Genomic DNA, 24,373 nt, shown 5'->3' on the forward strand with positions numbered 1-24,373 from the left:
AGACAATCTGTGGTCACCTGAACATTTTTAAGTGAGAGATCATGAGCCAAGGCGAGTCCCTCCGAGCAAGCAAAAGCTTCCAAAGTTGCAGGATCAAAAATACGTTCGAAGACACGAGCTGAAGCACCTAAATAAACACCGTTCTCATCTCTACAGATCGCACCAACTGCTCCAGCAATTCTAGTATTCGACAACGCTGCATCAACACTTACTTTGTACATTCCTTGTGGTGGAGGAACCCAAACATGTTGAAGGTTTGGCCGGCGAGTAAGAGGGCATTTTTCAGTTTGAACACAATAAGTTAATTTGAGATCAGCCAAAAATAAATTGACAAAACCAAAAATTGATAGAGGACTCTGAAAAATCTGCTCATGTATCGCTTTCCTTCTTGCTGTCTAGATCGCCCACAACGTCACAGATACTTTCACAAAATCATCATGTGACAAAGTTTCCATCAAGAAGAACATCCATTCTTTAGCATTTCCACAATTGTTAGCCTACAAATGCTCGACAAGCTCTTCATCAACAAGAGCCCAGGTGTTCTCAGCCATGTTGCACTGTAATAAAGAATGTCTCCGTGAGTCATTAGGGCGTGACATAAGCTACAAGAGCAATTGTTAGACATCTGACGTAGGTGAAGAACATTTTCTGTGGGGAGAGATTGGTGTGAGAGTGTCCAGAAAGACCCTTATTTTTGAAACTTTTTTTTAGCGCAGGTGCCTTTTTATTAACTTGCAAGTGCTCATTTTCCAACTCGATTTTCTGGGCCAGAAATTAACAAATCCAACGGCCCGCCTTGACCTCGCCGGAGGTCGTGTCGTGGGCAGCAAGAAGATGAGCGCCCGACCAACAATCCGTAGGCAAAGGCGAGCGCACCGCGCACACACGCCTTTCCCGGTTTCCCCCATTCGCTCCGCCCCGCACCTTCCAGATCCCACCACCGCCAAGCTCGAGCTCCATGGCCTTCTCGCGCCTTCTCCCCTCCCGCCGCCTCCTCTCCACCCTCCTCCACACCCCCACCCCGGCCCCGGCCGCGCGCGCCACCGCCACCACCACCCCCACCCCGTTCGCCCACAATCTCCACCCCGCCCGCTTCTACTCCGCGACGCGGCGGGCCGGGCCGGGCGCCCCGCGGCAGCCCCGCGCGGCGGACATCGGGGCGCGGGCGCGGCAGCTGCAGAGCCGGCGCCTCTGGACCTACGCGCTCACCTTCGGCTGCGCGGCGGGGTTCGTGGTCACCGTGCTGGCCACGTTCCAGGACCAGCTCGTCTTCTACCTCACGCCCACGGACGCGCTCGCGCGCTTCGCCACCGACCCGGCCAAGGCCCGCTGCCGCCTCGGCGGGCTCGTCCTCGAGGGCTCCGTCGCGCACCCCTCCTCCTCCGCCTCCGAGATCGAGTTCGTCGTCACCGACCTCGTCACCGACGTCCTCGTCCGCTACGAGGGCGCGCTCCCCGACCTCTTCCGCGAGGGCCACTCCGTCGTCGTCGAGGGCTTCCTCAAGCCCATGTCCGACGACCTCCGCCGCGACGGCGCGGGGAGGAAGGTCGCCGACAAGGCAAGGGAGGGCGCGTGCTTCCTGCAGGGCACCGAGGTGCTCGCCAAGCACGACGAGAAGTACATGCCTAAGGAGGTCGGCGAGGCCATCGAGCGCAATAAGAAGCAGATCGAGGCGGACGCGGCTGCTGCAGCAGCAGCTGCTGCTGCTGAGGAAACCCCAACTGTTGCGGCCGATGGAGCCAAGGCAAACTCGTAAGGTTTTGCGTTCTGCTTTACGATTTACAGTAGATCTGAAGTGCGTGATTGAGGGATAGATAGATTTAATTGTCTGAATGAGTTGGGCACGCTCCGCAGCATGATGTTGTAATTGGAGTAGTGTTTTCGAGCCCCAGAAAGGGGAATTTTGGCTAGGGAATAACGGAAACTGATCAGGTGATGATCCATTCAACATGATTATACTTATTCTTTGGGTAGCAATCACTATACTCTTCTTTATCACTGCGCACCTGTAGATTTTTCTAGTGCGGTTACTGGGTTATTTTGCAATGAGAACTGAGAACCCACTATACAATTTTGTTGATTTAATATGTATTGGGCATTTGTTCTGCACAAGTTATCATGATTGGTGTGTACTGTTCGGTTTATTAGCTTTTGTCTTTTATTTGATGAATCCATTCTCATGTGAGACTCGTATTCTCTTTATGTGAATGCACATTTTGGTGCTATTAGGGCCCTTCTAGGAAACTAAATTGCTCGTTTGTATACTGGAACTGAACCCTAAATTGTATTGCTTAGGAACTTGCGACAGATCAGTCCACGGGAGGGTTACTACACAATATCCATATGCTTTAGTGTGTGATAGTATTTTTTTAGCTGTTCAGTGTATGATAGTTGGGCATACTAATGGGACACTAGCAAAATGCCCTTGTTTTACTAAGAATGTATAGCCAGTCATATTAAGCCATTAACACCACCCTGAAATCTCAATTTCCATGCATATTCTGCTCTAGACCTCTTGATTTGCACGATTGTGAAACACAAGAATATGATAGGAATGAATGTGTAAAACAGCGGATCGAAAAGCACAAGAATTTTGTGAACTTGCGTGTTTGGTTCGCATGTGTAGGAAAAACACATGAATCCTGATAAATGCATTCAAATCAATGTCAAACCACATCAAGTGATATAGATATAATTAGAATGTACTATGCTGCTAGACCTCTTTCTTGTACTTCGTGCATAGGAATTCTAATAAGAGGGCCTCTTAGGTTTGTAGGATTCTAAAAACACTAGACCCCGAAAAAAGTGAGATTAGGATGGCATGCCATATTGAATACCCTATGGGAGTCGAAATCATAGTGATCTGTAATAGAACCTGTTTGCTTGCACCATAAGATAAACGCATGAACTTTCATACGGCATTAGGCTACGAGGCAATAGGTAAATGGCATAGTTATCATAGAAATTAGAAACAAAGAAAATTCCATGTAGTTGGACTCATAGAAAATTTTCTTTGGAACTGCATACAAAGTAGACCATAGGAAATATCCCTATGGTTTCCATCCTACAAACAAACAAGCTCTACAGGAAAAATTCTGAAGGAATGGAATCCTCCAAATATCCTATGATTCCTTTAAACCAATGAGGCCTGTAGATTGTTAAATCCCTTTATTTTTCCCTTTGAAACTTAGGAAACTTTCTTTTGTTTTTCCTTTGCTCCACTAACCAAACGGATAAATAGTCCCACCAAAGGAAAACATCTTTATATGATTTTCCTCCACTTACAAACCAAAGAGGCCAAGTGTCCATATTGAATACCAGGACTGAGGGGGCGTTTGACTGAGTACAGGAAAAACTTTACGATTTTTCCAAGAGGTTGGAGTGGATGAAATTTTCATCTGAAATAAATTACAAATGAATCATGAGGAAAGATTCTTATGGTTTGCGATGCTAAAAATCAAATGACCCACTTAGGAAAAAATCCTAAAGATTGAATTCTCCAAAAGTCCTTTGGAAATCGTTTGCATCCAAGAGGCCCATAAATAGGTTTTTGTTAGAGAACTGGTAGGTCAGTTTGACTTTGTTGCAGGTGAGCTTTGTTCTGTTTGCAGTTGGTTTAGTTTGGCATTTGTTGCTAGAGACTTTTTTTAGGATGGAAAAGAAATGTGGGAGATGCGGATGAACCACCATGACCACTGGTTCATGTATAACGTGAAGTATAACTGTAACTGACCACCAGTTCATGTATAATGTGAAGTATAACTGTAACTGAGAGACGAGAGTGCAGAGAGTTTACATGGAAACCTGACACACTCGTCAATTGTTAGGTTATGCCTATGTAATATGTTGCAAGCTGACTTTGTCATGATATTCGACATGCTAAGCATACGTGAAGTATTGAGGGTAACAAGTGAGTGAGAGTATGTTCTGCAGTATTGGGATAACATCAGTAGAATGTACTCTCAATCCGAATCCTTGGTACTCCTGTCAAATTGGCCTGCTAGATTGCACTTTCTAATGCCCATATCATCTTCTTTACTCAATGGAAAATCATTTAAGGGTTAGTTGAAATAGTATTTGATTTAAATTGCTAGGTACTGTTATAGTGCATGCTCGTCAGATGATCACTGGACTGTTGCCAGAGTCAAAAAAAAAAAAAAAAGAAAGAGCACTGAACTGAGAAAACTGAATGAAGTTATGGAATATTTAATTTTGGTCACAGAATGTTGTTAGAGCTCCACACATTCAGTGACTTCGGCAACAACACTTAATCTTAGCTTTGCTATGCACAATTCTACTGTCAAGATCTTCCCAGCTTTGATTATCATTGCTTGAATACTGTGTGGACCTAGATGCTGTACATGAGCTAGTATTCTGTACGTTCCTAACTGCATCGGAACTGAACTACATTAAGAACATTATTCCACTGAACTTAATCTTACAACAAAGTATAAGAAGTATGAACCGATGTGGTGGTATGAACATCGATGGCTAAACCTTGTTGGTTAATCTAGTGTGTCAGTAATAAGTGTCAAGTTCAGTTAGTAGTGTCGTTTTTCGTCAGTCAGTTTCAGTTAGTTTTTCTTCAGCTATTTGCTAGGAACAGATAGGATAGGAGTTGGTCTTTGTGTCGATCCGATCCTTGCGTTGTAAGCTCGTGTGCTCGGTCGTGGGATGGCACGATCATTGTGGGCTACGTGTGAGCAGGCAAGATCGTTGTCTTGCTTAATAAAAGGAGTAAGGAAACAGAAAAGCTGGAGGCATTAGACGGCAACAAATCTCTGTCATTGTCTCCTCTCTGTTCGTGCACAGGTTCGTGAGTGAGATCGAGAGAGAAGAAAGGCTACAAACCTGAGGATGATTCATTATCCTTAGCTAACCATGCATGGATGTAGAGTTATTGGAGTCACAGGATTATCAGATTACGGGGAATAGTCTGGAGGCAGTTTCAAGTCCGTTAATCTGGTGGTTTGATGTTCTCAACACTTTTTGGTGGGAATATTTGGTAATTTTGCACCATTTTCCTGCCCATAGCAGGTCAGCTCCTGGATTTTTCAGCTGATTTATCCCCAAGTTGAGGATCTGAATTTGATGAAACTCCTTTTCTATTAACTTATAACCAGAGTCCAGGGAACAGGGCTGGCTGCCCGCTGCAGTTGATATATCAAGACGATTTTCATATCAACAGCAGGGAGCAACAATTTTGCAGATTATGCTAGCACGGTGATTTAATCATATGGTGCTACAATTGTTTCAGTGCTGTGTGATAAATTATTTTGTACATGTGTTGGTACAAATTTTTGTTTACTGTCTTTGAAACATCTGTTGCAGCATAGTTGAACATGAACCATGTCAGTAAGATCTCATCTTCTCAAGATCCGTCACCAGTCAGAAAGAGCATCAAACAGAGCCGCTCACTAAGGTTTTCAACGGGTATTCTTTTAATTGATCGAGATTTATAAGATATTAGATCCCTAATAAACTTGTGGGTATGCTTTATTCAGGAACCGATTCAAGTTAAATATTAGTTAAATAAATTACGTCAACTGAAGAAAACTTTCTGACGGTGTATTTTACATCAAACAGAAGAAAACTGAAACATCTAGAACCCTATTACAAAACTTAGGTCTTGCCTAACCCCTATGAAATCAATCAGAGGGAACTTGACGGAATCAACCGCAAACTCTGCTAGCTGCACAGTTCGGCTTATGCTGCACAATTCTTGGGGCGCATGCAGCCTTTCAGAGTTTCAGGCTTATAAAAGATCAAGTTGTTTGCTTGGCTTGTGCTCATGGGAAGATCCCGACCGTCGTAAAATCTATATCTATATCTATACCTAATAATAAATGGAGAAGCGTTTCCGTGGTTTGGTCCGTTTGGTTTGGTACGTTAGATTGTTTCGTCCGATCGCTAAAAAAGTTTTCGTATCGTACGTCGCTCTTCCGAAGGAAATATGTATTTGTATGAGATTCACGCACGGACTCCTTCCGATCTCGGCCAAATAAACCACGCGTTGCCCGCAGGGACTCCCTCCGATCTCGTCTAAATATAAACCCTGCGTTGCCTGCAATAGGCACCAGGTCCTTTTTTTGCACAAGCAAGGAACGGGGGCAGATGGCGCAAGAGGAGGTCACGTATGGTACGGCGGATCTTGCCGACGGCGGATCTTGCCGACGTCGCTGGCAACCGCTATTCGGCACCCGCCCGACAGGGGCGACCCAAGTTCGGGGCAGTGCAGCAGAGTCCACCATGCTTCGACTCGTGATGACGAAGCCCCCTCCTCCGCACCTGGTCTGGCTTCTCACGGCGACGCCCCGTCAGCCTCCCTATTTTCGAAAAAAAAACTATCGATGCAAGAATGACCTTTGCCGGACGGCGCGGGGATACGACAGTCATTGAGCGTCATCGTTCCAGTATCTAAGAGCATCTCCACTCGTCCGCCCGAACAGGCCCCCGGCGAGCGTTTTTTCCATCCGGACGGCGTAATTCGGCCCAGTCGCGCCCCCGGTTCCTCGTTTTCGTCCGGATTTGGGCCTAAATCCATCCGGCGATCCCACGCCATCCCCGGCCCCCGGGGAGCGCTCGGGGACTCCGGACGAAACGAAACGCGCGAAACGGCGAGGCAACTTCCCGCGCATCCGGTGGCTCCAACTTGTCGGCGAGAGAAACCGATCGTCGTCCTCATCGCATCGTCTTCCGCGCGCCGTGAAAGCCTGCCGCCGGTCCGCATTCGCCGGCCGCGTAGCTTCCACGCGGCGAATTAATGCCGTCGCATCGTCATTCGCGCACGCATCGTCTTCCGCGCGGCATTAATCGCCGGCGCTCGCCGCGCCCGCCGCTCCTATTTAAGGCCGGGCCGCTCGCCGCGACGCCCTGCTCCACTCTTCCTCCATTTTCCCCTCCACTCACCGGCCACCTCCAACGAAGATGGCGTTCTCCGACGACGACGGCGCAGCCTCCAATGGCTTCCCCGCCGGGACGCTCCGTCAGTGGGAGGGGCACCTCCTCCACCAGGCGGGGTACCCCTGCCCGCCCGACACGAGGCCTCCCGGCGGCGGGTGGCGACTCAGCCGTGGCGGCGTACCAATCCCGCCGCCGCCTCAGGGCGACGCCCTCGACGCCGCCATCGAGGAGGCGCGGCTGACGATGACGGACGAGGAGCGCGCCGACCCGCGCCACCACCCCGAGAACTACACGCGCCGGAACTCATACTTCCTTCGGCGGTGGGAGCGGGAGCTGGCGGCCTACGATGGCCCGCCACCTCCGCCTGCGCGCAACAACGCCGCGGGACGACGACGGTGGTGGAGCGCGCCGGATAGAACGCTGGCGAACGTCCTCGATCACATCGAGGGCGGAAACTTTCCGGTGCTCACGATGCCCCCTGCATCGAGGGCATCGACGAGCCGCCGCCGGGGAAACGTCTGGCAGCCACAGCGCATGGCTGCCAGCTCGTCGTCTTCCGGATCGGCGCCGAGGTCGTCCTTGGCGCCGGTGAAGAGGGAGGAGTCGGCGTCTCCGCCGCCGACCGGAGGGCGCAGCGGCCGGCGCCCTCGTCATCCGCGACCGGCCTTCCGCGCCGCAGGGCGGCCGGAAGAGGACGAAGAAAGAGGCCGCCGCCGCAAACCAGCTCGCCGAGGAGGAGGCGAAGCGCGCGGAGGATGCGGCGATGGCGGAGGCGATCGCCGGATCGCTTCGGGACATGGAGGAGGAGAAGCGCGCGGACGACGCCGCACCGGACCGGGCGCGCGCGACCGGGAGCGCCGCAGCGGGCGGAGCGACAGGCGAGGCTGTTGGACCGGCCGCCGCGCGAGCGACTCGCCGCCCGCGCCGGCCACGCCGCCGCTCCAACCGCCGCTCCAACCGCCGCCGCCGTCCCATTCGTCGACCTCGAAGCGTCGGACGACGAATGGTACAAGCCTTCCCCGCCTCGGTGGGGAGACGCCGGCCGGGGCAGCGGCAGCCGGGCCGCGCCGCCGCAGGTCGACGACGACGACGGCTCCGACGACGACGGCGGCGACTACACGGTGTTCTACCGCCATTTGGGCATGTAGAGCGCCGTGTTTTAAAATTAGCATTTGGATTTCCCTAGCCGAATTCGAAATATAGTCGAATTCGGCCTCTATGTATGAACTCCGCCCGTTATGTAGTAAATATCATTAAATTTAGTCTATATTCACCCGTTTTTAGCCGTAGTTTGTCAAGTTTCTGTTTTTTCAATTCGCCTCGTCGACTTCGCCTGGGCACGCGGCTGGGAAACTGCTACTCCCCACGCCAAATCTTCCTCCAATCCGGACGAAAATTTCGCCGGATTTGGGCGTGGGGAGCGCCAACGAGTGGGGATGCTCTAAGGGACATCAACGATCAAGAGGACAAGGCAACGTGAGAACAAAAACGATGGCAAAAGCGATGCCAGAAATCGGCGTCCACAACCAGCAGCCTGTCCCGTACCAGCAGCTGGAGATGAACAGCTCACGTCGACTCCGGCCTCATCCTGCTGCTTGTCGTAAGCCGTTCATGCACAGATTGGCAAGCGATATTTTCCCTCCCCAACATGAACTTCAATTTGCCCGTTCGGCAATAAAGGACTCGAGTTCTAGGCTTCTAGCGTCGGCTGGGTTCTGTGGGCTGTGGCGGGGCACGCCGAGCACTTCTGCTGCTCAGAAACGGGGCGCAGTCGGCCGGGCGAGTAGTGCTTCACTTCCAACACACCTTCGGCCGTCCTCGATCAGTGCCGACCACGCCGGCCGGATATACATGAAGTAGTTTTGCGCGACAGCATGATCTTGGCGAGACGGCTGGCCGGGCCGGCCAGGTTGCAGAGCGCGTCGGAAACCTGCCAATAGGAGGCGATTCGCCGATTCTCGGAATGTTGAGCTGCTCGACAATGCTCAGACACCAGAAGGATGGTGGGATTGGACCGGTAATCTTTTTCACGCCAGCGTCGATGACATATGCATTGGTGAGCATAACGATATCGTACGTTGGCGAGTCAGCCGGAGAGCTGGATGGTTGAGGAGGAACACCTCAACGAGAGTGTGTTTTGCTTGCCCGATTGTTTGTGGGATTGGATGGGCGAGGTAGCTGAACTTGGAGAGTACGAGGTTGGCTTGAACAGAGGCCTGAAATCAAGGTTGTTGTAGTCTTTGCTCCCCCATACAACTTCCGTGAAGGATTGCTCGACCACAGCTTGACCAGATTGCTCTGCTCTCTCCATGTTTCCGGCGACCCGATGCTGAGCCACGACAGGAGAGAGTTCACAAAAACTAACCTTAAACTCTTTTAGGGTGCCGAGCATGTGTACTAAATCTATTACTTACTAAGATGTTAATTGTATGTTGGTTGTTCTGTGTACAATTTGAAGTTTTCTATGACTGACTATCTTCAGATCAGCGGGAGTGCATAGAGACTTGAAGTTGGACTTGCAAGTTGGGACGAACTACTCACGTTCGCACCGGCCGAATGTAGTAAAAGTTTCTAGAGTGTGATATCATCAAGTGTCTAGCGAAGTGAAGCTCTTTTTCGGTTTCGACAGCGGCAAAGCCTGCAAGAACAAACCTAACAATATTTCAAATGGTATGAAAGGAAATCAAAGAGAAAACCTAACATTTTTTATCAATAAAAACACATTATTTCGTGAACCCTTATTGATAGATTTACAGCAGTTGCAACGCTAAAATGTTTTTATATTTAACTAATACCAAAAAACTAATCACTACCAAATATGTTTGTTGCCTAAGGAGATGATTTTGATATTTTTTGAACATTAAGGAGACGGTTTTAATTGCATAGTTTTAGGCCTATTTTCAAAATTACAGCAGATTTAGCATGCTGCAGCAAATCCAATCGAATTTGAGACAAAATTTTAGTATTGACTATTTTTCAACAAATAAACTAACTTTTTTTTTACTTCGGATCCATCATTATTTTAGTCATTTGTTGCCCGACACATAATGCAGATCACACACAAGTGTTGCCCACCATTGTAACAAACTATGGAACTAAAACATGGAGATGCAAAATGTACCAAGTTTAAATTATATAGGGGTGGTGTCAACCATCATTAAAAGTTTGAATTATTACAAGTAGGTGACGCAAGAAACTCCCGCGCTCACCTTTTTGAATTAATCATGTTCATCATGAATAGGAGAAAACTCACGATTATCTCCATCGATGGTAGGACATTTGAGAACTGTAATTATAGATGATTTAGTGTAGCGTTTTTATTTATCCCGGTGCAACGCACGGGCGTTCTTCCTAGTTTTACAATAAAGGGATGATATTGTAGCCAATTATATATCTCATCTATGCCTGAACGACAATAAGACAGTCCAACACATATGCAAGGATTTCCCTTACTGGCACGAGGTTCACTGTTCACAAATCGGTGAATTTGTGCCTAAACACGAATTCTCCTCAGCTTCACATGATCATGCCGTAAAATCTTGGTGGCAGGAATTCCTCGCCCACCTCTCATCCGTTTAAATTTTGTTTACTTCTTTAGCAACACAAGGTGAACTTATAAAAGGTTATAGACAACATGGTAGAGGGCATTAAGATGAAGCTACTTATATTTATCTTGCTGAATAATTTTTTTTTATTTTTTTTGTGTGTGACCAAGTGGTGAAGCTTGAGTGAGATTGTTAAAGGGCCTAGAAAACTAATCATGCTTAAACTTTAAGTAAGGTATATAAATTTAACATAAATGAATATCTTTAAGGATTTTTTCAGGGACCCGTCTAGCAGGCGGCCGCGTGCCTGTTGGTGCATTTGAGCGAGCGTATAAAAAAAGAAAGCATGATAACTTTGTCAGTGTGAACGCACAGTGATTGTAGCACATGCACTGCAATGACATCATGCACATTAATTTTCCTTTTCAAATATTCAAAATCATATAACTTTTGCACCAGATGTCGAAATTAGGATCCGCTTTTACTTTTGAATTTCTTGCGGTGAGCTCTTCAAAACTAGATCTCATTTCTATGTATTTTGATAAAGTTTTTCTAGAGCAACTTCCACGTGGGATAAAGCAATTATAATACGAGATGATGCAACTTTAGTGTGGGGCGAAGCAACTTTGCTGCACGGCGTAAATCTACATTCACAACGAAAATTGCATCAGTGGACGCCAAAGTTGCTCAGCCATCCATCAAAATTTATTCGGTGGCACCAAAGTTGCTTTGCTGGACGCCAAAATTAGGCCGTCACAAACCAAATTTGCTTTGTCGAGTACCAAAGTTGCTCTGCAGGATATTAATTTGCTCCGTCGGGCGCCAAAATTGCTCTGCAGGGTTCGAAAACTACGTCGCCGGATGCCAATGTTGCTCTGCAGGGCACTTAAGTTGCTTCATCACACATTAAAATTGCTACGATGGATACCAAAATTGTTCTCGGGCACCAAAGTTGTGCCTTCGTGTACCAAAAAGTGTACATCTTCGTTGCACATCAAAGTTGCTTTGTGGTACATGAAAGTTGTTTTGCTACACAATAAAGTTGCTCTGTTGCATATCAAAGTTGCTTGTTAAAAAAGGTCAGCGAAACATATGAAAATGTGGTCTAGTTTTGAAGCTCTCGTCGTGGAGATTTTAGAAGTGAAAACGAATTGTAATTTCTCCGCACGATTTAAGAGTTACAGTTTTTTTAAAAACGACACCTGATATTAGCTAGCCTACCATTTTTGTGACAGCCGGACGCAACAGGTTGTGGCCTAGTGCGTGTGCCCAAGACGTCTGTCTGGCACACGCCCTCTCCTAAGATTTCAGGTTTTTCTTAGAGTAGGGGGCATTGCCCCCTACCCTAGAAAAGCTTAGCTACTATGAAAAGGGGTCCTTGGTATCGTTTCGCCCTAGCGCCCCGAAATCTATGGACCGTCCTGTTTAGTGCCATGTTGCTTCCACTAGCGAGACGTCATCGACTAAACAATACACAACCAACCTTCCACTGTTGATCCGAAGACTTAGTTTGAGATAAGAAAAGTGGTGGAAATATCACCGGGAAAAACAGTTTCCTCCCACGACTAGTATTTTTTATCACAACTGAGCATGCATTTTTTTTGGCCATATATGTTGTTTTGTCAGTTTACTCGTGTTGGTTGGCGGGAAATTAAAGAGCATCTCTGAAGCTAAATCGGAAACATTTTGAGTCTTGCAAGAGGGGGCTCTTTGATTTCCTATCTCGCTCAAATGATCGTCAGCCTACAGTTCTATCATTGGTTCTCTGGCATATTTGGGTGACACGTAACGAGGTGAGGAACTCGAACGTCAAGCCAAATCCTAGCCGCACGTGTGTGTGTGAAGTGTAGGAAAATTAGGGTTGGAGCTATTCGGCCTACCCTCTATTCCTCTGCCTTATCGATGGTGCCGTCCACAATGCAATCTTGAGTCTAGAGGTTGGGACCATTATATAGACTTCAAATTCCAAATATTCCAATCTATTTTCAAATAGGACTCGAGACTTGTTAATGAAGATTCTTGCTTATGTTGATATGATCAAAGAGCATCTATACAAACAAAAACATCAAGCACTGGTGTGTGTCCAATCGTACAACAACAATTTGGACATCGCCGCCGCAAGGTACAGTTCTTATTAACTATGATGCTGCGATCTTTGAAGCTGTCGAGTGCATGGGTGTAGGAATGGTCAGGAGATATCACCGGGGCACTTGCTTGGTGGCTTGTCGACAACACATTGAGCGGCTCCAACAACCTGAGCATGTGGAGGTTTTGACTCTTCGGCGGGCGGTTGAGCTAGCTCAAGATGAAGGAATGAGAAAGGGGATATTCGCGTTAGATTGTCTCTCTATGGTGCAACGACTAAACTCACAAAGCATGGACAAATCGTCCGTTGGTTTGGCCGTGGCTGGTATCAAGCAGTTGGTGAGTGGCTTCACTTCGGTATCCTTTTGCCATGTGAAGCGGGTTCTTAATGAAGCGGAGCATATATTAGATAAGTCTTGTCAAGATGTAAACTCTAATTTTATTTCTTATTCTGTTTCGGATTGCATCCGAGGACTCCTTTGTGTTGATGTGATTTAATCTGTCGGTTTTCTGTCAAAAAAAGGAAACGCTAGAAATGAAAAACATCGAAGTATTATCCATTCAGATGTCATTCCAAATTTCCAAGTAAGAAGCCTTGAAGACAGCATTCCGATCTTACAGCTTTCCGCTTTCAAATTCAAGATACGTAACACAGAAAATTCTACTGGGAATACGCTTTCAGGAGCGAGTTACGTAAGCCTGTTCTAGTCGAGTCAAACCCAGAAGAGGAGAAGAAAAACAATTTGCCCCGGCGCCCGCGCCTCCTCCGCTCCTCGTCGCCGTCCGGCCTAGTTGCGAGATGGCGGCGGCGGTAGACCTGGAGGACGCGTTCGGCGCCGTCGTCGGCGAGGCCAAGCCGGAGGGCCACCCGTCCCCACGCCCCATTCTCTTCCGCGCCCACGCCCGCTCCGCCGCCGCCCTTCGCATCGCCGCCACCGACTGCCACTCCCTCGCCTGGGACCGCTCCCTCTCCATCTCCGACCTCGACGATCTCGTAAGCTCCCCTTGGACTCCTAGTCCTCGTCTGAACCCAGTCGCCTCCGATTGGTGCTGACACATAGCTTCTCCATCTATGCATTCCCTTTCTTGCGTGCCCTGCCGTGCGTGCAAATCAATCGAAGAGAGACGATGTTGGAATCGGCGGCTCATGGTCCGACTTCCTGGATTACCTCAAGTCCTCCTTGTCCTCCGGGGAAGTGAAGCTGCTCTTCGCCGCCGACCAACTCCGCAAGTCACCTGGCATGCCACCTACCTATCCACCACTTCAGTTTTCCCCAATCTTTACAACAATTACATACATGATTGAGAGTGTCATCTTCGCTCTGTTCAGGCCCCGATGGTGCAAAGCTCGTGGCTACCAAGGCAAAGGGCCTGCCTCGCATCGCCATTTCTCTCCAGAGAGTTACTGGCGCTGCAGTGAGTGATGTCGTAGCCGAGATCTCGCTTGCGCTTTACGCCGCTTATAGGACTACGCTGGAGCGTGCATCCAGAGGTTGCTGTCATCTGATGTCTTCATTTTACTCTTGAGTTTTGATTCAATACTTAGGTTTGTCGCTGAAAGGGTTTAGTCATTACTCAAAACCTTGTTCAGGAATGCGTTGTTTTATTTCTTTTGCAGAACAGGAACGAATGTCGCAGCTGATGGTGAGCCTGTCATCTGAAAGAGTAGGTCATCTTATCTCCTGACCAGCACTTTTGAACTAGTGTAAATGGGATTATCAGGGTAGCCCACTAATCCACATGTTTTCTTGTTAACATATCAAACAGTTGAACAATCTAGTTTTACCACACTGACATTGTACAACTTTTGTTACTCCAAAGTCTACATGGAATGTGTAACAGTTTGCGCACACTAAAACATGACCTGCGTGTGTTCACTGCATACAAATGCTAACTTGAGCAATACATGCTTTTTCTCAAAGACTTCACTTAAACTCCAACGTCACCCAGTGTGTTGGCCCAGTGACAGTTACTCCCTATATCATTGAGGTTCATTATGGTATGTCATTTGCATGTGCTGGTTCTTTTGAATGATGAGCACTTTTATTGGGTAACAATGAAGCTATTCCTATGTTATTTTTTGTTTAGTTGGATACTGGAAACATCAATTGATATGATGTTTGTAATATTTTCGTGTCATAGGAAAAAAATGAAATCATGCAAAAACAGCTTGAAGCTGTTTCTTTCCTAGACAGAAGAAAGGCAACAAAGCCAAAGCTGATAGCTGATGAGGTTCCAAGTGTGTCTGTTGTGACTTCGGGCTCGGATCAAGTTACAGCTCATGTGGAGCAGCAAATATCAGGTGACCATGCTTCTTCTTCATGCATAACTGGAAGTGAAGATAACATGATACTTTCTTAACTAACGAAATTCAAATCTACAGTGCCTTCACCTAGTAAAGTCCCTCCAGCTAAAGCCACGAAGCGAGTAGCCCCCAAGCCTCGGAGGTTGTACAAAGTTCCTCCAAACACTACTTTGATGTGGAAGTTTAATGCACCTGGCTATAACATTTGCTATTCTTTATTTAGGGCAAGGGCGCGAGGAGCTATGCTTCAAGATAATGAGGACGATGAGGACAATTGACAAAATTTAGAGGTGCTTATATCTTGGTAATTGATTAATTCTGTGATATGTGAACTTATGAAGTGTGACATGGGGTTAGTTGGTTTTCTGATTGTTTTGATCCGTCTCAAGCTTGGGGGATGAAACTAACTGCAGCTCATGGCATGAAAGCACATGACAAATTATATATGGGCTAAGTTCATATATGATATATTTTGCTCCATATATCATCTGCTTACCTCTGTTCTCCATCCAAATTTAGTCAGGGCTTTTATCAAAGTTTGGTCAAGAATTTAGTTCAATATTGAAGCATATTACCCAACCCAATTATGTCCCCTGCAGTGGGACATGGACGCCAAACTGATTGAATTGGAACAATGGATAGAAATTTGTCGTGAAATTTCAAAACAGCACTGTGACCACTGTCCACAGGCCACACCACTAGTCATGTAATTAACTAACATTGCAAGCAAGACAATTTGGTTGGAGCAAAAGCCCTAGCTGCTGGCTGGTAAGCGGCGAACAGGTCAGTTGAAATCATCACGCAAACGACGCCTGCAGCTGGCCCTCAGCAAAGTAGGCGCCGGTGGGTCCGCCGTTTGGTAGCAGTGCCACCTCCACCACGCCGCGTGCGCCCTCCTCCGGCGAGAGGAGCCCTGAGTTCATGGAAAAGTCGGTCCTGACAAAGCCCGGGTGCACGCAGTTGACGCGCAGCGCCGGATGCCTCCTCGCCAGCATCCTCGTGTAGGCGTTCACTGTGGCCTTGGCTACCTTGTACGCCGAGAACCCTGTCGTTCGCCCCCCGCCACGCGTCTCTGCCGCGCTGCTGTCGGCGAAGCCTCCCAAGAAGGCGTCAAGCAGCTTGTCCAGCCTCTTCTCGGTCAGGCTGTCGATGTCGTCAAGCTGCCGCCTCAGCTCCACCTCGTCGGCGCCGAAATGCTGCAGCCGCCCGCACAGAGAGAGACGTCATGTATGTACATATATGCATGGGAGTTCTTTGGCGGGCGTGATTTGTGGTGGGGTTTACGTACCCTCAGCAGTCCGAAGCTGGAGGAGACGTTGACGATCCTTCCGTCAGACGAGGAGAGGATCAAGGGGAGCAGAGCTTCGGTAACGTGCTTTGTGCCGTAGTAGTTGGTCTGCACGCCCTGTTTTGCAGCCTTATGCGTCTCCCGGGTATTGTTCTTCATCCATTCCAGCCTCTGATGCACATCTATGCCGTCGAACTGATGCACGTAGTACACATGAATGAATTAAATCCGTTTCAGTCTGTTTGTGCACAGATTAATTTGTTGACTGATCAGCTCAGCTCACCTTCTCCACTCCTGGTATTATGCCATCATCTAGTCTCTCATTTCCACTTGTGGCGGCATTGTTCACCTGTGGCATACCACATACATACATACATACGAATCAGTTGCTGATCATGTTTTGTTTATCAATCAACCAAAGGGTCGGACAGAAGAAATACTTGCCAGGATGTCGAGCTTCCCGAAACGGATCTCTAGGAAAGCAGCCAGACGATCGATGCTGGAAGCATCTGTGACCTCCAGCTGGTGGAAGACGACGTCGGAGAGCCCCAGCGCCTTGAGCTTCTCGACGGCCGCCACGCCTCTGGTCTCGTCCCTGGCCGTCAGCACGACGGAGACACCATGATCAGCCAGCTGCCGGCACACCTCTAACCCGATGCCTTTGTTGCCTCCGGTGACCACGGCAACCCTTGAAAATTGTATTCCTTTTAAGAACTACTGTAATGCAATGACGAATTAGTTCAGCTAGCACATGGGTTAGGAGGCCATACCTTGTGCTAGGGGATCGGGAGATGGCTCCTTCCATATGAGCTTATTTTGACTGCTTACAGATGGGCTATCGACAGGTTTAAGTAGAACAAAGCTTCAGACCTTTCAACCAACCTGATAGTATTCGTGTGCGGTGACGTTTTCATTTTTACATGTGCAAGAAGCTCCCTGTAGTTTCTTCGTTTGGTTAAAGATGAATTGATGACTTCCCTTAACCGCATGTGTTGTTTTTAATTTTTCTCATAATTTTGACTCGCTGTGAAATGTTTGGGCGACACGTTTCGTTCATGTTCACATTTGTCACGGTTGTTCATGTCCAATTGCAATTTGCGATGGTGAAACTGGTTTGTCCTGGCAACGTGGCCGTCCTGGACTTGTCGATTTCAATATGCAGGCCCCCGTTGTTTTCTGCATTTGATTACTGCCTGCTGTTGACTCCTTCACATCGCGGAAGGAGATTCTAAGAGACCCTGCTCCTCCGAAGAGAGATGTAATTCGTATTTCAACACAGTAGTAACACTGGCCCAACGACTGCAAATTTGTAATGGGATGGGAAAATGACTTGTTTTCTTCAGTTCTTGTTTGATTTCTAACCTGAACACATGCCTTCGTCGTGTCTAGCTCAATGATCATGAAGTTTGCTCAAAGTAAAGTCTATTCCCTGACCAAAATTAACTAGTACCAGAAGGATTGCTGTAATTATATAGGGAAGCATGGGGGTGCTTCCCGACCCGATCTGTTTACATGAGGTTATCTCAAGGCGCGCTGTGATTAATACACTACAAGAATGTCTCATCTTCTTTGTTTCGCAAAAAGAAAGTTACATCTTTTCATGCCCCTTCGAAATTCATGTAGCCAGAAGTTCGGGAAATGCTACCTGATGACTTTGGCTTGTCGGATCCAACGATGCACTTAGTTTTGTTGCTTCACTGCGTCTCATGCCCCAAAGATGAAGACATCAATCACCTGTTGCTCTTATGTCCTCGAGCCAAAGAAGTTTGAAACTTCTTCCACCGGGACTTCGACACACGTGGCCCAGCCAGCTTCGCTGATATGTGGCTCTCGCACGGCCATGCCTACGAGGAAGTTACGATCAACACTGCCATCGCTTGGGCCATTTGGAAAAGGTAGAATGCTCTCGCTTTTAATGGAATTGTAGAGGATCTTACCCTAGTCTTCCGCCGTTGTATTAAGGATATTAGGCTTTGGGCCTATGCCTATCGTTGTACTACTCCCTCCTCTACCTCTGTTCTTAATTATTGGTGTAATAATTATGACCCCCTGAACTCTCTCTTGCTTTCATTGCCTCCGCCCTCAAAGACTGTTGTAATGTTCTCTTGATTCACTGCTTTTGGAGTGGTTTATATAATTGTTCTGGCTGGCGCAAATGTTGGACTCTCTTGACTATTAGGAACAAATTAGCTATGGAAGACAACATCATTGGCAAACCAGTTGTCTGCCATTTTCAAAATGCTATGATCATGCAGAATTGGATGGAGAATCTTAGGGCAGCTATAATGTATGCCAAATAGGGGTTCCAAATATTGAATTTGGCTTTTAGCATTGGTTCCCTCAATTGTGGAGGGAATTGCCATAGCCAAAAATTATGAGATATCTAATTTTTTTTGTCTCTCTAATGTCTCTCTTTGTTGTGGGCCATGAAAAGCTAAGAAGAGGGAACATAGATTTTTAAAAAAATCTACACACCGCGAGACACTTAGCCATTTAACACCAAAATCATTTTTTTATTATGTGGCATATTTAGCTTTTGGCAACACCGTGAATGCTCTCCTTAGCCAAACCAAAGGACACGGAGTTCCTTGACGTGGCGCTGGGAGCCGATGGTCGTTTTCACGCACAACTTACGACATTTGACACCTCGTATTTGGGATTTTCATTTGGTCAATGGAAACCTTGCTACCTTCATGTTGTTCGTGTGTCTTTTATGTTTGTTTCGAACTTCGTAAGGCCTGCTGCGGTTTGTGGCTCTATGATATAAAGCTAGGACAATGGCCTTCAATTTTTCTTAAATAAGTTTAATATTAATTTTAAGGGTGTGGCTAAGAGTTAACTTAGTTTTTAGTTAGATGATGTCATTAAATCTAAGTTGCAATCCATATTGCAACTCATGACTAGCATAAACTCAAACTAAATCTTACGGTGTGGAGCACTTTTTTCTTAGTTGCAACTCCACTTAAAAGTGAAAAATCTCAGTTGCAATCTAGCTTACAACTCAAAGATGCACGAATCACCATGCAACCGGTATATGAGTTGGCTTAGCGCTAGCTAGCTGAGAACTAGCAAATCTGTAATTTTAACATGTAATTGTAAATCTAGTCCATGGATTTTATACCAAGTGAGATGGGTGAGGATGGTCAGATGTTCATCCGAAGACTTAAAAATGTAAAAGAGGTGCAAGAAAACTCAAGGCATATTATGAAAAAGATAGTTAAATGTAATTTCTTCTCCTTTTTTCCGGGCAGGACACATACTGGTATATCTATATTTCTATACCAAATTTCGCAAACATACTGATTATACAATTGTTTCAGAAAAATACCAAAACTTTTTGAGAGCAGAAAATTGCATTTCAATTTTGCCGGGCGAATGGATGTGTGTGGAGATAACTTGGTGACCTTCAAATTGTTACATCTATCCTCTTTCACTTGTCATTTTAGGCATCGGCAAAGTTTTCAATACTCAGATTTGACTATTCTGATTACATTGGTTCCTCAATCATAGTGAGAAAACTACTTCAATTAATTCCACTGTTGATTGATATTTGATACACTTCTCTTCTAGTTACTCTATTGTCACTGTCATGAATACACATCATGATCCTTAGAACAAAATGGTGTATTTTCTCCTGTGCAGAACTAGGCTGCTTTGCCATCCAGGCTGCCCTTTTGCGGCATAAAGCTTATGCTGCTTCCAGTTAAGATATTAGCTGATTAGCATCTGACAAAAGGACTTCTGAACTCTAAAATAGCTTGCTCATGGTGATGCAGTCTGAACTCAAAAATGGCATGCTCATGGTGATGCGCTGCATCTGAAGCATCTGACAAGAGGATTTCTGGCTTATCCACTGAACTTTGGCACTGCAGAATGCTCAAAATGCATGCATTGCGATGGTATCAACGTCTGAACCTCGGTTATATCACCTCTTACTCCCTTGCTGTCGGGACCGGTCGAGCTTCGCCTCAAGCTCCTTCAAAACCTGCCAGGTGGCATCTCCCTCGTCCATGGGGCGGTTGAAAACCAGCGCCCTCCGTTTCACGGGGTCCCACAAGTTCCTCTGTATCGTCGTCAGGTTGGTCGCCGCAACGTGGTCGAGCACTGCCTCGAGGCTGGCGACGTCCCTCTCAGCCACCTGTAGTGAGATGTCTGGCCACCGGAGGACGTCAGGAAACGGCAGGCGTATGTTATCGGCGATGATAACATGAATGCAGCCCAGGAGGACCGACTCCACAAGCCGGGGGCTCCATGGCGCCCACCCAAGGGGGCAGAGGCAAAACAGCGAGCGTGCCATCTCCGACCGGTATCCGTTGTACTGTTTCCGCTTCAGATAGAACTTGCGGTTGCGGCCATACAGCTGCAATAGTTCAGTCCTCACCTTCCTGATTCAAGTGCAAAGTAAACTGTAAGTTTCAACAAATAATGAAGCCAAACTTTTACTTGGACATGATTAATCACATACGCTAGTAGAGATTATGTGTACGCTATAGGCTGTCCAAACTCCAAAGCTGACTGAATAACCTTGTACTGTGCGTTCCATTTTGGGTATGGAGTTCTGTAAGAGATTTGCTCTAACTAGTACTCTAGTAGTACTAACATGCAACTTGTTTTCTACATGCATTGAGGCAATTTATGAACTTCTGAGACCTGAATATTTGACCGATGGAATGTGCAAGATCAAGCGAAACAGTCAATTAATAGTGTTCTTGAATTTTTAAGGCAATGTTCTTGCCAAGTGGATACTTACTTGCTGTAGAAGTGGCCACTGCTGTTCTTGGGATGGACCTCCATCTTGCCTCGGAAGAAGGCAAAGATATCCCGATGAGCCTTTTCCGGCTCCGGCAGCTCCCAGGCCACCTCAGGCGGCACGTGTGGCGGGATCACCACATGATCCACCTCCTGGCACGTGTGCCTGCCCTGCACACCAAATGTTTGCAGCAGGATCGACCTCTTCAAGAACTCCGGGATACCAGCCGCAATGGCCACATCCTCCTGATTGATTAATACATCGTGCAGAGCAGACAAGAGGGTATTCTCAGTAAGTCCATGGTTACATAGGAAGGACATGAACATTTTTTGCTGAACTGTTAGTATAATCTGAACCAGTGAATTGGTGTCACATCATTGCAACAGCAACTGGGTTCTATTTGGCAGGAATCAACAGAATCAGCCAACTCCTATACCGCAAATTTATATGTACCCTGAAAAATGCACAGACATTCCTTTTCATGTGTTGCGTTGGTCATTGTAGTAGTAATAAATTAGACTGCCTTTTATGCAACGAACTGAATCACATACTCCTAACAATTAGTTCGAGACTCTGTTTTGATGCAAAGAACTGCACATACTTCTACCAATTCGTAGTTCGGCCAAGAAAACAATGAAGGAACCAAATTGTGTTTGAACAACTAGTACTGGTAAGAATTAGAGCTTGGACGGAGCAGGTTCTCTCACCATGGGATGGAAGCAGGCGCCGAAGTCATGCGACGCGACGAAGACGTGGTCGGCCCCGTCGGAGCGGTTCCAGTACGGCATGTCGGCGCGGACGAGGTCGACGGCCTCGGCGAGCATCCCGCGCGCGTGCGCCAGCGACGGGAGCCCCGTGGGGGTGGAGAAGTTGCAGGACACGTAGACGGGCACGAGGAACAGGTCGGCCTCCTCGGCGCGCAGGCCCGACCGCCGCTGCCGCAGCAGCAGCGCCTCGTGCACGGCCACCTCGGCGGCGAAGAGGTGGCGCGCGCACCGCGCGTCGGCGTCCACCCATGCCCGGTTGAAGCGCGGCGGGAGGTCGTAGGCGTAGATCCGGACGCCGGGGCGGGGTTCGGAGCCGGAGCTGGAGCGGCGGAGGGAGGGGAGCGCCGGGAGGAAGAGGTAGGCGGAGAGGGCGACCCAGAGCAGCCAGCTCCACCTGTAGCGCTTCCTGAGCTTGTCGAGCATGTTGAAGCGGCGCGGCTTGTGAGCTCTTGCTGCCTTCTGCTTCGGGTCTCTCATGGCGGGGGAGGGGCTCGATCGAGCATCGGAGCCAAATGCTTAGGCTGCGGACACTGCTTCTGCTTCTGCATTTCCGGCTCAAATCCGTCGCTCGCCGGACTTCGCGATGGCCATTGCTGGTGGAGCAGCAGCAGCTGCAGAGCTTGGTGGTGCTTTCGCTCTTGGAATCATCAACGAGAGGGGAAAGTGAGAGGAGACTGCGATTCCACTGACATGTGGGTCCACCAGCGGCCGGGTCACATGGCCCACATGTCTGCGTGTCATCAGCACGCGCGGCCTCCACGTCATCAGACTGGTTCGGCCGACGCTGTCGTGGCTGCAACGAGAGGCCGGCTATCCTGCCGTACCGACAGCTTAAACTGGCGCGCACGTCGTCGTCGGCCAAACGAGTCGGGCTCACGTCGACCACCCTGGAGCTCCACGATAAAGCCGCCGCGCGCTTCAGACACAGCTCGATAACATTTGACCGGCGCATCCATTCCAGCAAGCCGAGCTCTACCTAGCCAACCAGAATCGTCGGCGATGGCGTGGAGGACGGCGTCGATGCTGCTGCTGGTGGCGCTCGCGGTGGCGACGCGCGCCGACGCCGGTGGGAACTACGGCGCGTCCAAGTTCAGGATAACCGGCACCGTGCTGTGCCAGGACTGCACCAAGAACTGGAACGCCTACGCCTACAACGCCAAGCCCGTCAACGGTACGTTCCCCTCACTGATACCGGTCCTCGCCGGCGGCCGGCGAGCTCATGAAATGACCGACGGATACACTGTGAATCGCTTGCAGGCAGCACGGTGGCGGTGACGTGCCTGGACAAGCACAGGGGGCGGACGGTGTTCTACGGCAAGGACGCGACGGACGAGAAGGGGGTGTTCAACGTGGAGGTGCCGTACGAGGTGAACAGCTGCCAGCTCGACCCGTCCGAGTGCCTCGTCCGCCTCGTCGCGTCCGGGAACGAGGGGTGCGCCGTGCTCACCAACTTCAACGGCGGCAGGATCGGCGAGAAGCCGTCGCGCCCCTACCGGAGCTGCCCCGGCGAGGTCGCCTACCGGGCCGGGCCCTACTACTCCACCCTGCCGCAGTGCGACGTCGACGACGACGACAAGAGCTGCTCCTGATCGATCACTGGATGGAGGAGGCCGCCGGTCGATTTCTGACTGATCTTAGTCTCGGCGCGGCCGGCCGTATGTTGCTGGAACGATTGATTCTGGCGTTTTGGTTTAAGTTTTTTCGGTTTTTGGAAGGTTCCGTCTAGCATATACTACTTGTGTGTGTTTGTTTTGCTTCTAAAAATTGTCCAAGGTGCACGGTCTTTGTAAGATGCTCCGATTTGCCCAAGGTCGTTTAATGTTTGTCGTACGTAACTGTTTTTGAAAAAGAAAGGTGTCCGGTTAATTAGCGCAAAATCGAGCAAAAACCATACAATAAAGGCTAAGCTCAGATGAACACCAACACTACAACACCAAACCCACACAACACATTAAGGAAGAACTCAAGAAAAAAATAACCTCAACAACCTTAACCTCAAAGAACAGAACCATCCATTAAATAGTTGCGGGCACGTTTCTTGTGGCGCCACTTTTATTACTTTTGCTCTTGACATAATACTCTTTCACCTTCTTAATTTTGCCCGTCGCAACCTTTTCTAGAGGCAAGCAATCTCTTTGCTAGATTCAAGTCACAGAGCTCTCTTGCAAAGAGAGCCTCGGAGGTAGTCAACCGTGCACATTCCTCTTTAACCTTGTCACCACAGTCAACGAAGGCACGTGGCTAGCTAGGATCTACTGGTGGTGGTGTGGAAGACACTGCCGGGATCCTAAGCAAGTTCACATGCATATGCACACCATCGAGAGAGGAGGAGAGGGGTCAAGACACAGCTCTTGTAGCTCGAGCATGATCCGCATCATCAGAGACGGGTCAACCCATCGATGTCCTCACATTCAATGACAGCTGATACATTGAACGGCGGTGATGGGAAGGACATGGTACGAAGGGACAAAGAACCAAAGATACATCTTCCCTGACCACAAACCACTCTTATGTGGCATTGTCAACAATGGCTTCATTGAGAGCCTTTGACGCCATCTTAGCAACCGCACATCAACCACATACGATTGATGCCCAGTGAACTCACATGAACACATACAAGTCCACACACTACACAGAACTAGTGGCACACGCCAAAAAAAAGCTTGATTGTTGCTACCTCTTCACGCTGGGAGAGGCATCTCCTTAATTATGGTCGACGACCAACTGAAG

The 24,373-nt window shown here is 48.2% G+C and overlaps 5 protein-coding genes across 5 annotated transcripts; 3 read left to right on the forward strand and 2 right to left on the reverse strand.

Annotated features, from left to right (window-relative positions):
• The first annotated feature begins 958 nt into the window (after positions 1–958).
• Positions 959–2,105, forward strand: LOC124706194 (cytochrome c-type biogenesis protein CcmE homolog, mitochondrial-like). The gene has a single exon (XM_047237847.1). It carries the CDS (start codon positions 959–961, stop codon positions 1,754–1,756), a length of 798 nt encoding a protein of 265 aa, XP_047093803.1. The 3' UTR covers positions 1,757–2,105.
• Positions 2,106–13,332: 11,227 nt separating this feature from the next.
• On the forward strand, positions 13,333–17,037 carry LOC124706199. Its single transcript, XM_047237850.1, has 7 exons — positions 13,333–13,527; positions 13,655–13,772; positions 13,864–14,025; positions 14,152–14,198; positions 14,676–14,835; positions 14,917–14,980; positions 15,062–17,037. Exons 1-7 carry the CDS (start codon positions 13,333–13,335, stop codon positions 15,114–15,116), a joined length of 801 nt encoding a protein of 266 aa, XP_047093806.1. The 3' UTR covers positions 15,117–17,037.
• Positions 15,420–16,931, reverse strand: LOC124647734 ((+)-neomenthol dehydrogenase-like). Its single transcript, XM_047187620.1, has 5 exons — positions 16,897–16,931; positions 16,571–16,814; positions 16,410–16,475; positions 16,127–16,321; positions 15,420–16,034 (listed from the first exon to the last, which is right to left on the reverse strand). Exons 1-5 carry the CDS (start codon positions 16,929–16,931, stop codon positions 15,636–15,638), a joined length of 939 nt encoding a protein of 312 aa, XP_047043576.1. The 3' UTR covers positions 15,420–15,635.
• Positions 17,038–19,450: 2,413 nt separating the features above from the next.
• On the reverse strand, positions 19,451–22,212 carry LOC124706198 (probable glucuronosyltransferase Os03g0107900). The gene is made up of 3 exons (XM_047237849.1): positions 21,584–22,212; positions 20,877–21,121; positions 19,451–20,511 (listed from the first exon to the last, which is right to left on the reverse strand). Exons 1-3 carry the CDS (start codon positions 22,118–22,120, stop codon positions 20,052–20,054), a joined length of 1,242 nt encoding a protein of 413 aa, XP_047093805.1. The 5' UTR covers positions 22,121–22,212; the 3' UTR covers positions 19,451–20,051.
• A 430-nt stretch (positions 22,213–22,642) lies between these two features.
• Positions 22,643–23,232, forward strand: LOC124647735. Its single transcript, XM_047187621.1, has 2 exons — positions 22,643–22,814; positions 22,901–23,232. Exons 1-2 carry the CDS (start codon positions 22,643–22,645, stop codon positions 23,230–23,232), a joined length of 504 nt encoding a protein of 167 aa, XP_047043577.1.
• The last annotated feature ends 1,141 nt before the right edge of the window (positions 23,233–24,373 follow it).

The sequence above is a fragment of the Lolium rigidum genome, chromosome 4, assembly GCF_022539505.1.
Source record: "Lolium rigidum isolate FL_2022 chromosome 4, APGP_CSIRO_Lrig_0.1, whole genome shotgun sequence".
In the NCBI taxonomy this organism is placed as follows: Eukaryota; Viridiplantae; Streptophyta; class Magnoliopsida; order Poales; family Poaceae; genus Lolium; species Lolium rigidum.

Coding starts and splice junctions, on each gene's coding strand:
- LOC124647735 (XM_047187621.1), top strand. CDS start 22,643: ATGGCGTGGAGGACGGCGTCGATGCTGCTGCTGGTGGCGCTCGCGGTG. Junction 22,815..22,900: donor CAACGCCAAGCCCGTCAACG/GTACGTTCCCCT, acceptor AATCGCTTGCAG/GCAGCACGGTGGCGGTGACG.
- LOC124706198 (XM_047237849.1), bottom strand. CDS start 22,120: ATGAGAGACCCGAAGCAGAAGGCAGCAAGAGCTCACAAGCCGCGCCGC. Junction 21,122..21,583: donor GCGCCTGCTTCCATCCCATG/GTGAGAGAACCT, acceptor TTAATCAATCAG/GAGGATGTGGCCATTGCGGC. Junction 20,512..20,876: donor AGTGGCCACTTCTACAGCAA/GTAAGTATCCAC, acceptor CACTTGAATCAG/GAAGGTGAGGACTGAACTAT.
- LOC124647734 (XM_047187620.1), bottom strand. CDS start 16,931: ATGGAAGGAGCCATCTCCCGATCCCCTAGCACAAG. Junction 16,322..16,409: donor TAATACCAGGAGTGGAGAAG/GTGAGCTGAGCT, acceptor TACGTGCATCAG/TTCGACGGCATAGATGTGCA. Junction 16,035..16,126: donor CCAGCTTCGGACTGCTGAGG/GTACGTAAACCC, acceptor GGGCGGCTGCAG/CATTTCGGCGCCGACGAGGT.
- LOC124706199 (XM_047237850.1), top strand. CDS start 13,333: ATGGCGGCGGCGGTAGACCTGGAGGACGCGTTCGGCGCCGTCGTCGGC. Junction 13,528..13,654: donor TCTCCGACCTCGACGATCTC/GTAAGCTCCCCT, acceptor AATCAATCGAAG/AGAGACGATGTTGGAATCGG. Junction 13,773..13,863: donor CCAACTCCGCAAGTCACCTG/GCATGCCACCTA, acceptor CGCTCTGTTCAG/GCCCCGATGGTGCAAAGCTC.
- LOC124706194 (XM_047237847.1), top strand. CDS start 959: ATGGCCTTCTCGCGCCTTCTCCCCTCCCGCCGCCTCCTCTCCACCCTC.